We start from the raw sequence: 11,157 nt of genomic DNA, 5'->3' as shown, positions 1-11,157 counted from the left end.
TAATTCATCTTAGTCATTATTTATGATTTTTATATTATACATTAAAAAATTACCAAAAATATTTCACTCAAAATGTGAAATTAACAATGTTAATCATTTCAAATTTTCACTTTCCCGTGCGGTAACGCACGGGGGCCGACATCCTAGTATAACTAATAGAAAATATTATTAAATATTTCTAATAATATAACACGCATAAAAACCTTTTAAAATATTTCTAGGTTACCCTAGGCAATGAAAATGTTTACATTCGAAATTAGAGATATGCCTAGATTTATCTAGGCCACCCTTGGCAATGAAAATGTTTACGTTTGAAATGTTAACGTAGATATATTGCATTCTTGTGATGATGAAAAGTTTGCCATCGCCACCTTCTTACTTTTGAACCACTAAGATTGCCATCGAAAATCTTAGTTTGCAACGATACATAAATGCATAAAATAATCAGAGAATTGACTTTTTTCCTAAAAAGAAGTTAAACCTCAAACAAGCTAATCAAATTTATAATTAAGAAAACGGATATCAGAAATTACCAATACCAATAATTTAGACACCAGCAAAAAGGTTTCTATATTTAGAAGGATAAATTTGATTAGAAGATTACCCATGATCATTTCCTTCCAACCTTTTTACGAAAATGGCGATCCGCAACACAATTCAGATGTACCTCACCACTGTCGTCGCAATCGCGATCCTCCTCGCGGCAAACCAAGCGACAGAAGCTCGTTTCACAAGCTTATGCACTAAAACCGCATACCCAACCTTGTGTCGACCGCTGGTGAAAGGGCCAAACCCGAGACGAGCCACACACAGCACGATCCGAGCCTTGGAGGCTAAGACTAAACTGGCGATTGCAGCTTCTGCAAGGTACAAAAACGGAAATCCAACTGTTGCGATTTGCTATGCGACTCTTGTGGATGCATCCTTCAATCTTGTGAACGCAAGGAAGAGCATTAGGAAAAGAAATGTTATGACCCTAAAAATGTTTTTGACTGCGGCTGTGTCAGATTACGGAGTTTGTGTAGACGTGTTCATAAATTCGCGTCAAGTCAACAGAGTTCAGAACGCTGTAGATGAGCTCAGGAAGATAGGAACTAACTGCTTGTTGCTTGCTACATTGATAAGGTGATCGAGTCATCGAGCCACAAAAGAAGGAAACATTCAAACTAATTCCTCAAAAAACTGACAGAAAAAAAAAAGCTTAAACTTAATAATGTAAATGTTCTTTTTCTAGTTTTTAGAGGGTGTTCTTGGTCAACAACATCAATTGTGTAATGCAATTATAATAGAACTTTTAGCCATGAGTCTCCTGATTCTCAATCATCTACAGATTTCAACAAATTGCTGCATGGATTTTTGGTGGTTTCTTTGACAGAATGTAGTAATAAAAAAGTGTGATTGGCTTGAGGGGAGTTTCAAAAAAGCTTACTTTGCCTCCTCTTCTAGGAGCTTTGAGAATTCACAAAAGAAAAAAGATGAATGGCTACGCCCGAAACAATTCACAAAAAAAACACGAACAAACTGTCTTTAGGTGAAGTAAAAGAGACCCGTACGATTGATATTGCCAACTAGAGCCTTTTTTTTTTTTATTACCAATAAGAAACAGAGCTGCGAGAATGCAAGTGCCCCTAACACGACTAATAATGTCTTGGCTTAAGGCAATTATGAAGGAGAGAGATATGGAACAGACCTCTCACTCCTCCTGAGATACTTCATCCAGCAGTTTCTTTGTCGCTTCATTAACTTCCACGTTTTCCATCTTCAGACGTCGGCGCATAGCAGGATGACTCTTTCCTGCGGCTGCATATGTTCTTATCAGTGGTTCAAAGATTTCTGCACCTATGGTATCTGTTACCTTCTTCAAAATCTCCACCAAATTCTCAGCTCCATTAACATCTTTCTTTTGCTCGAATTGGCTCATCAGAGTTCTGATTGTTTCCTGTGACGGTACCCATTTGCCACCATCTCCTCTGCCGATAGAAACTGCCTTAGACATACATTCGAGTGCTTGAGCCATATCACCTCTCTTTACATAGTAATCCATGAAGATTTCCCAGGTTTTAGCATTGGCTTTGCCTCCTCTTCTAGGAGCTTTCTCCTTGAGCTCTCTTGCCTTTTCGATGAGACCATCTTCTTTCGCATAAGCTCCAATCAACACATTTACAATCCTGATGTCATAAGTAGAACAGTTAGCCTGCCATTCCTTGAACAGTGTCGCTGCACCCGGTAAATCTTTCAAGTTCACCAGCACTTGTATCATGTTTAGATAAGCTACATTGGACGTTTTTGGAATAGCCAGCCTCAGTGAACGCCAAACCCTGTAAACTTCAGTCAACTTCCCCAGTCGTCCATACAAAGTAATAAGAAACTGATATGCCGTAAAATCCCGTTGCGTGTTCTTCATCTCCAGTTCCTGAAGGGCTTTCTCAGCTTTCTGAGACAGTCCAGCATCAACATATATAGATGCCATATTGCTGTAAGTAGTCCAATCTGGAGCAACTCTACCATCTCTATTCATCTCTTCAATGACTCTCTCAACACCAGAAATGTCATTAGTAGCAGCCAAAGCCCTCATCCAGACATTGTACGTGAATGAATCCGGCATTACATTCTCGGCCTTCAATTCCTGGATCATTGCTGGAACCTTCTCAGGCTGACCCGTCTTAGTGTAAAGAGTCATAAGACTGTTATAAGACATGGAACTAGGAGTAATGTTGAGCTCTTTCATCTTGTTCAATAAACCTTCAGCTTTCTCCGTCATCAACTCCTTGCAGTAACAGTTCAAAAGAGACCCATAGGTGAGTTCCGTCTTAGATGTTTCCGGAAGATCAACAAAATAATTCTCCCCAGCCGTAATTCCCCGAGATTTAGCAACAAGATCAAGATGGATTGCTTGATCACTCACTGTCTTGTTCATACCTCTCTCTTCCATAACTTCAGAGAGCTACAAAACCAAAAAAAAAAAAAAACAACTCTACAATATAAATCCTCAAGAAACAATCATCACACAGCCAAAGTCTAGTTTTACAGATTCAAGCTCACACCAATTTCAATAGAAGACATTCAAAACAGTTACCAAATTATTCGTAGTGAGCATCAAACTACCAGTTAACGAATCTACATTTCTATAAGAAAATGGTTGTACAACCTGAAACTAACTGTGAAGCTAATCCCTAAAGAATCGAAAATGCAATAAGATGGAGTTTGTTGATTTTATAAAACCTTGAGAGCTGGGTAATAGAGTCCACGATTTCGAAGCTTCTTGATCGTGTCTCCAACCTCCCATTTGAAAACGTGCTTAGTGCCTTTGAGGAACTGATTCAGCTGCTGTCTAACTTTGACCTCTGTGCCGCCATCTTTGAAGAGAAGATGGTAAAGCGGTTCTTCGATGTACTTCTTCGTCGATCTCTTCGTGACGTCTCTCGATCTGCTCAAATGTCGCATCGCCATTTTTTTCCCGTCGGACTGAGTGAGCAACGACGGACGACAAGGTTTTTGGGGGGGGGGGGGGGGGGGGTAAAACCCTAATTCACTGTGACGTTTCAAGCTGGAAGAGGAGTGAAGAAGATTATGGACCTTTAAATGGGCCTCAAGATTCATTTCCTTTTGGCCCATATCATTATTTACAATTACAAATGTATGCGAAACACCATCCTAGTCTATTGTAATCATCATTTGTTTGTGTAGTTTTTTTGTGATGAGATAAAATTTGTGCAAGTAAACATTTTGATCAAAACCTCATCGTATAACAATTTGATTGAAGAGAAAAACAAAAAAAAACAAGAAACATGTTCCGTGAAGGTTACAAAGGGGGCGCAAGTAAATTACCATAGAGACAAATTCACAAGAATATGGCTTCTAAAACAAATTCAAAACTCAAAAGGGAAATTTTGATCAGCTAAAATGTTTTAAAAAGTTTTTCGTTTTCTCTACTTTTGTCTTCAGGCAATTCCCCGAGGAATGTGGTAATCAGAATGACATTGACGATGAAACTGAATGAGCCCTTACACGAGTCTTAGTTCGTACTCACCCGCCATGGTTATGTATCTCACCCATGGAAGTGCTTGGTACCCGCTCTTCTCAATTATCTTCAGGTACCGAACCTACACGCCAATAAAAACGTTAAAATTTATAATATGACACTGTGTAACGCAATGGGATGAGCTAAAATTGCAGAAAATGTAGAAACCATTTATTATGTAGCACAAGCTTTACCTGAATCCCTGAAACGGTGAAATAAGGGATCTCGAATTTGACACGGATGGGAGCTTTTCGCTCAGGTGTTGCTTCCTCTGCAGTAATACTGGGAAGATGGAACTCTGCCCTTAACATGTACTCCTATATTGGTTTTGTGAAGGTTAGCACTCATACTACATTGCTGATTGTTTCAACTCGATATAAGAAGATTATAGAACTTGCTAGTGTTATAAGCTTCTACCTTGTTCCCGGGGAAAGATTTGATTTTCCACACTAACGCATCCTTTTCAGGAGCATAAGAGGCAGACCCAAGAGATGTCCTAACTGTTGGGTTAGATGCATCGGTTGGTACTGGCAACTCAATCTCAACGTTCGTTGCGGTGCTGCAAATAGAAAGTTCTCGATCAAAGGTTTAAAGAATCTGGTCATCAAGATCTTTGGTTTATAGGAATAGGGAAAGGAAAAGTGGCTCAATACCGTCGAATATATTTACCTTCGTTCCTTGAACTGACTTCTAGCTTTTACAAGCATCTCAACACGACTTCTGGAGTGACTTTCTATTTGCGCCTCCACCCATATAAGAGGCTTTACCTGAATAAGGAGTATACAAAAGAAACATATCTTGAGATACACTTGTTAAGGACGAGGAAAAATTCCTATAGATGCTATATCATCCTGCTATATCCGACATGTCAAACCTGAGTACTGAGTCTATATGTCATCAGATCAAAAGCTCCATCAGGTGGTATGAAAGATATCGTCCTATCGTTTTCAAAACGGGCCAATCGAACACACCTGCAATAAATGATTGGTTGTTGAAGAATACATAAAACTTCCAAGTATAGAATCTTTTTGAATAAAAGAAAATAGGGTTAGGATCAATGGATACTTTCCAAGTTTCAATATAATATAAGCTTAAAGACGTACTGATGAAATTTGATGTCCTCTAAATCAATGGCTTTTCCCTTTGTTGCTCGTCCCTGCGCTTCCAGCAATACTCTATCATTCAGTCCTAACTTACACTCTGGCATTCCACTGCAATAGAATCAGAATGGATCAAAGAGAAAAAGAGTCAAATAAAACGCCAAGACAGAGATCAAAGCAAAAGGGACATGATAAAGCATGATTTGGCTGATTAGAACATCCAAAATTTCATGTGTTGACATACGTTAAGTAAGTTCGCATCTTCAGCGCTCCAACAACATCAGACCTCACAATTTGCCCATTACTGTTGACAAGAATATTTACATTCTCAATTACATCCAAGAAAACCTGGAAAAAAAAAGGAGTAGGTTGTCATCATTTGAACACCCAAACAAAGCACAAACATGTTCCTCTCTTGAAAACAGAAGCACTCACTTCATTCTTCTTGTACTGTATTCCCTCACTCCTCCAGGAGACAGCATTTGTCACAGCCATTGGAGGTCTCTGTGTAACTTCCATTCTATATGCATCCGTCTTGATGAATTCACTGAGAATTCTTGCTTCGGTGTACTGAGGGTAACCAAAGTCCATCATTTCGTCAAGTAGCTCATACTGCCACCACAAGAGATCGGTTTCAGCATCTAACAATGATAAATATTTTTCAGAAGTCCGATGATCTATTTGGTTAGGCAAGTAGTAGAAAGTTTAATTCCAAACAGTACTGTTAGAGCGATGGCAGAAACTTAACATACCACTACCACAAAGTTATCCCTCAATGATTCCTCTTCTAACTCCTCGAAGTAATGTTTGAAAACCTATAACCAGATAGCAGATACCATTGCATCAAACATCCAAGAAAAAGATGGAGCCTCAAGAGGAAAAAAAAAACGAAGAAATTACCAGCAATACTTACATCGACCACGCGGTGAAGAAAGAAGATAAGACTAGCAGCATTACAATTCTGTCTGGATGCTATCATCAAGTATACATTACTATGTTGTACAAACATATAAGTAACCCCATTATCGTAAGCAACTGGATCATTTGACTGTGAATCCCCCTGAACAATTAAACAAAACCATGAATGACAACACTCTGACTCTAAACCAGATAGCTTTAAATTGCTGATTCGGATCAAATCCTAATCCAAACCATTTAAGCCAATGATAAAACTTGCTCATTACTTCCAAAAGTTTCAGTGGCATCAGATCACAAAGACGGACACGAATACATTATCATAGACAGACATGAATCCAGCTTTTTAAACCAATCAAGCGTGTTCATTGCTTCGAAATGTCTCAAATTCCAATTGACGAAACCTCTCTAAACACAAATCTACAAGTTCATAAGTTCCCTGCCAATTCTACAGTAAACCAGCAATAACCACCGATCAATGAGCGATAAAAAGGAAGATCACAGAACAAAAACCTCTTTCTCGATGAGCTTAGTAAAGAACCGCTCGGCTTGAGCAGCAGAGACATCGCCACGGTAATCACGCCAAACGAGAACGCGACCCTTGATATCAAGCAAAAACAGGGCGGAGGCCGCTCCTGCCATGTTCTTCCCTAAAGAGTTACGAATCAGATCCAAAATGCGGATGATTAATCAGCGAGATCTGATGAAAGTATCGTTTATATGAAGAAGACGAAGTAACAACATCTACAAGGAGAATGAGATAGATCTCTCCCAGCTGAGATTTCTCATTTCGCAATTGGTGTTTTTTTTTTTCTGGCGATCTGATCGATTTCGTTATCGTTCCTTGATTTCTCTAGCTACTACTCTTTGATTTTGAGCTTCCCATATTCGCCTCTGCGTTCCACTACAACGGCGTCGTTTTCGACTTTTTCCGTTTTAACGAAGGGCCGTTCGATCCAGATAAACCGATCTGGTCCGAACCGAACCAAAATATTTAATTTGACAATCGAACCCGGTTCACTGCATTTTTTTTTTAACTTTGTTCGTTTCTAGGCCTGGGCAAAAAAACCCAGACCCGAAAACCCGAACCGGAACCGACCCGAAAATATGAACCCGAATCCGAACCCGGAACCGGTAAAATACCCTATTGGGTCCTAATCCCCTAAACCCGAAGAACCGGAACCGAACCCGGAACCGAACCGAAAACCAAATGGGTACCCGACATACCCGTAATAAAATCATATATAGAGAATATTAGTTATATATATTTTTTATATAACATAGTTATTCAAAGTTATAACTTAAAATTCAAAAATATTATTTTTTCTTAGATCAAAATAATAAAAATACTCAAAATAACCAAAATTATATTGAAATGTTTAGCTATATTTTTAAAAATATTTATTTTTAAAATTTTATTTTAATATTTAACATTAAAATTTCTGAATAATCGGGTAAAATTCAGATTTTCGGGTTAAATTTCGGGTAATCGGGTACAAAATACCCGAACCCGAATGATATCCGATTTTTTTGGGTATTTATAGGTTCTGAAATTTTAAACCCGAACCGACCCGAACCCGGTAAGACCCGAACCGAACCCAAACCGATATTTTCTGTTTACCCTATTGGGTCCTAAACTCCTCTACCCGAGAAACCCGAACCCGATCGGTTCCTACCCGAACCCGACCCGAGTACCCGAATGCCCATGGCTATTCGTTTCTTTCTAGGGGACCATCAGTTAATTTGACTCATGAAATGAGTCAAGAAATGTTATCTTGAGGACCAAATATATAATTGGCAATCAAAGTGTCTTTGTAAAGTTATCAACTAATCTGTCAACATGTCAAGTAACTACTGATGGACCTTGTATTGAATTGTACAACAAACAAGTGAACTTCGAAATGATTTATACACGAAAGACCAGTTTAATAACTAACCGCAATGTGACGATCCGATTGATTATGCAAACATACATTTATGAAAGGAATACTAGAAACACAAATTCATTATGTGGATGTATAGACATAGTATATTAAGTAGTTATCTTAAATCAAACACAACTTAAGTTATCGTTTTTTTAAGCTTTTATCAAGTGCATAAATAGAAGTGAAAACCGAATTGAAAATTTAAGCGGTTCATCACTTTAGTAAGTTTTATTTGTCCATTTTGGTTTAGTTTCACAGCAACATATATATGTATGAGCTTATTATGCTGGCTCAGGCTCACAGGATTGACGTTACTGTCAATTACAAATCCAATTTTTATAAAACAATTAAAAGTATCAAGACTGGTTTTCTACAGCTACCTCGTCTCAAGATTTTGAGTTTGAATTCCTAGAAAAATGACGCAAAATTACAAAGAATAATATTTAAATGCTCAAAGTCAAATATATATGAGATTTTCAATTGTTTTTTATTCAGCTTTAAGTTTTTGAGGATAAACCGCATGAAAATGTTGTAATTTGTAATTCAAAAACAAAAATAAAGAATAATCATAATCATAATCATAATTCATAAAAATTCAGTCAAGTTTTTAAATTCATCTTTTATTTGAAGTTAATTACAAAAGAAGAAGTCAGCGTTGACTTTCATATAAGTTTACTAAAGAAAAATGAAGTCAAAGTCAACAAATGGAACATACATTCACCAAAATTTTTTTTGAAAGTATCCATACTCTCATCTCGTTACCTTCATTAATTACTTGCACTGAAAAACAAATATTAAAAATGGTTAAATAATAAATATATACTCCATATTTATGAAAAGTGTGCAAATTAAATTCACATGGCTTAGAGTCACGCGTTTCGTCGGAGGTCGGAATCCCTACTTTATCATTGAACCCCTATTTTTGAGTATTTTGTGTTCACTCACTCTTCCATCGTTTCACCATGTATAATTCATTTAGAGTGAGGTCTGGGCGATTAACACGTCCTGGTTATATTACAGATCTATGTATAACTATATAACGTTTTTCTAATTCGTAACGTTAAAACCGTTGGTCTTTAAGTGTTCACAAACGGTGACTTCATCATTGGGTAATTAATCTTTAACTTTTTAGTTCAGTTCTAAGTTCTAACAATAAGACCGGTCTAATCACATAACTTCGACACTCGACCAATATCAGAAAATCATTAGGTAGAACACTTTTTAATTAGTTGACTACAATATCTTTTGCACCTATCTTTACAATATTTTATAACCTTCAACTTCAAAGTTCGAACTTTATGGTTGAATATAATTAAAGTGATCTTAGTTTTAATTTCATGTTAACTGCATGTATACCGCAAAACTATTTGCATGAATTACTCGAATATGTCAGCATTTTTTTAAAAATTATTTTTTCATTATATATCATAATAGAGAGAACTTGTTGACAAAAAAAAAAGAGAGAGAGAACTTGTTTGTTAATTATTCGGAAGACTCTATATATAATAGAACGAATGATTCTAAAGTTTAGGGTATCTGTTCATAGCAATATAATTTGGAAATAGAATAAGATCGATGCATGTTGTAAGTGTGACATATAAGGAGCATTTGATGTATGTCAACATTTTGATAAAATTTATGCTCGGTTGATTGCCTTACAAAAAGTGTGTGAACATGAAGTTCTTCATTTATTTTTTTAACATATTCCTACCGGTTTACTATGATGGTCTTATATATATATATAAAAGTTTATCTTACTCTCAACTAACTTATTAAAAAAAAACTTAAATTAAGTTCCATGCATAATTCAAATCTTTAATTAATACAGAATATAAGAAGACTGCGGGAATTATCTTTTTCTTCCTGCCTTCAAAATAAAAGGATTCTTTCATGCAGTATACGAGTATTTTAAACCTCACTCTCACAATTAACGAAAATACAATGTACACTCAATTTCCACTATCTCTTTGTTCTTTTAATGTTACGATAATAAATATCAATATGTATGATACTATGAATTTTGAAAGAGACAAAAAAAAAAGTAAGCAAATTGAATCGACAACGAAACGATCTCGGTTGTCTTAAAGTCGCTGTTGACTATAAGTCTATAAGACCATCTTCTCTCAATCACATGTTCCACTCAGTTCACATTCTCTCTCGTTCTAAACTAGTCTTAACCAAAACCAATTCTTATACTATTTCATTCTTTCCATTGCCCCTGTTTCTCTCAAAACTCCATTCGATAACCTAATAATGGGACTTTCCGACAACACTCACCACCACTTGGACGGCAAATTTAGCGAAACAACAGAAGGAAAGAAATTTGTAATCACCGGAATCTCCTTACGTTCACCGAAGAAGCCGAAGATTAGCCTCTCTTCCTCTGCCTTAGACAACACGAAAGACGAAGATCTCTTGTGTCCAACGACTCCAACGGCGGCTTCCTTTAGAATACCGAAAGCGTTTACGTGTCCTCCGGCGCCTAAGAAACGGAAAACGTCATTGAAGTTTAGTTATGGCGGTGGCGCTAGAGAGTTCTTCTCTCCACCGGATCTTGAAACCGTCTTCATACACAGAACTACTTAATTCTGATTTATCGACTCTCTTTCTAACCTTTTTAGGTTAAATATTTCTTCATTACTTTAATTAGCTTTTTATTAAGTGTTTGATTCGTTGTCTTTCATTCTACTCGGGGGAAAATTTGTTAGGAGTTAGGACCCTAACAAAAGTTAGTGAGCTTTGATGTTCATGTACATTTTTTCCCACAGTAAAACTGATTAATACATAATTAATAATATAATTTGCTTGAGATAGTTCTAATTATTTGCTGACCTTTCCTGTTCTGTTTAGGGCTCTAGACTCCTTTTACGTTTCTGCCGTTACATACTTACATTTGAGGATTTGATGATGATAAAAGAACCTATGTTAATACCTATGTGTCGTTTCAATTACAGATTTAAAGAATCTAGTATATGTTTGCGTTGAGCTTCATGATACCTCTAGTAGACGACTCAACGACAAATTTTTTTAATGTACGGATACTAATTCCATCTGAATGAATTAATCATTGCATTATAGCTCAAAATAAAGTTAGTTTGACCATTGCTTAGCTATATATAAGTTATAATTTGGAACCTAATCTAAGATACATTACATATATGTAATGTATCTTGAACTTAAATACAAAGTCCATATG

The 11,157-nt window shown here is 36.6% G+C and overlaps 4 protein-coding genes across 4 annotated transcripts; 2 read left to right on the top strand and 2 right to left on the bottom strand.

Annotated features, from left to right (window-relative positions):
• The first annotated feature begins 555 nt into the window (after positions 1–555).
• Positions 556–1,315, top strand: LOC104787097 (uncharacterized). Its single transcript, XM_010512611.3, has one exon. It carries the CDS (start codon positions 638–640, stop codon positions 1,127–1,129), a length of 492 nt encoding a protein of 163 aa, XP_010510913.1. The 5' UTR covers positions 556–637; the 3' UTR covers positions 1,130–1,315.
• Positions 1,316–1,413: 98 nt separating this feature from the next.
• LOC104787096 (large ribosomal subunit protein mL101 (rPPR4)) lies at positions 1,414–3,544 on the bottom strand. Its single transcript, XM_010512610.3, has 2 exons — positions 3,223–3,544; positions 1,414–2,944 (listed from the first exon to the last, which is right to left on the bottom strand). Exons 1-2 carry the CDS (start codon positions 3,448–3,450, stop codon positions 1,694–1,696), a joined length of 1,479 nt encoding a protein of 492 aa, XP_010510912.1. The 5' UTR covers positions 3,451–3,544; the 3' UTR covers positions 1,414–1,693.
• A 180-nt stretch (positions 3,545–3,724) lies between these two features.
• LOC104787095 (AP-1 complex subunit mu-2) lies at positions 3,725–6,959 on the bottom strand. Its single transcript, XM_010512608.3, has 11 exons — positions 6,550–6,959; positions 6,035–6,181; positions 5,874–5,936; positions 5,557–5,733; positions 5,366–5,469; positions 5,125–5,232; positions 4,896–4,992; positions 4,691–4,788; positions 4,439–4,580; positions 4,216–4,338; positions 3,725–4,103 (listed from the first exon to the last, which is right to left on the bottom strand). Exons 1-11 carry the CDS (start codon positions 6,676–6,678, stop codon positions 4,005–4,007), a joined length of 1,287 nt encoding a protein of 428 aa, XP_010510910.1. The 5' UTR covers positions 6,679–6,959; the 3' UTR covers positions 3,725–4,004.
• A 3,219-nt stretch (positions 6,960–10,178) lies between these two features.
• On the top strand, positions 10,179–10,547 carry LOC104787094 (cyclin-dependent protein kinase inhibitor SMR15-like). The gene has a single exon (XM_010512607.2). It carries the CDS (start codon positions 10,215–10,217, stop codon positions 10,545–10,547), a length of 333 nt encoding a protein of 110 aa, XP_010510909.1. The 5' UTR covers positions 10,179–10,214.
• Positions 10,548–11,157: the final 610 nt, after the last annotated feature.

Source organism: Camelina sativa, chromosome 5 (assembly GCF_030686135.1).
Source record: "Camelina sativa cultivar CO46 ecotype springtype chromosome 5, ASM3068613v1".
Classification (NCBI taxonomy): domain Eukaryota; kingdom Viridiplantae; phylum Streptophyta; class Magnoliopsida; order Brassicales; family Brassicaceae; genus Camelina; species Camelina sativa.
The sequence above is the reverse complement of the archived record's forward strand: the minus strand, read 5'-3'. Positions and strand labels throughout refer to the sequence as shown.

What these genes read in the sequence shown, in the direction of transcription:
- LOC104787096 (XM_010512610.3), bottom strand. Translation starts at nt 3,450, where the DNA reads ATGGCGATGCGACATTTGAGCAGATCGAGAGACGTCACGAAGAGATCG. An exon ending in TCTATTACCCAGCTCTCAAG is followed by an intron (nt 2,945 to 3,222) that starts GTTTTATAAAAT and finishes TTGGTTTTGTAG; the next exon opens with CTCTCTGAAGTTATGGAAGA.
- LOC104787095 (XM_010512608.3), bottom strand. Translation starts at nt 6,678, where the DNA reads ATGGCAGGAGCGGCCTCCGCCCTGTTTTTGCTTGATATCAAGGGTCGC. An exon ending in CATATAGACTCAGTACTCAG is followed by an intron (nt 4,789 to 4,895) that starts GTTTGACATGTC and finishes CTCCTTATTCAG; the next exon opens with GTAAAGCCTCTTATATGGGT. An exon ending in TCACCGTTTCAGGGATTCAG is followed by an intron (nt 4,104 to 4,215) that starts GTAAAGCTTGTG and finishes ATTGGCGTGTAG; the next exon opens with GTTCGGTACCTGAAGATAAT.
- LOC104787097 (XM_010512611.3), top strand. Translation starts at nt 638, where the DNA reads ATGGCGATCCGCAACACAATTCAGATGTACCTCACCACTGTCGTCGCA.
- LOC104787094 (XM_010512607.2), top strand. Translation starts at nt 10,215, where the DNA reads ATGGGACTTTCCGACAACACTCACCACCACTTGGACGGCAAATTTAGC.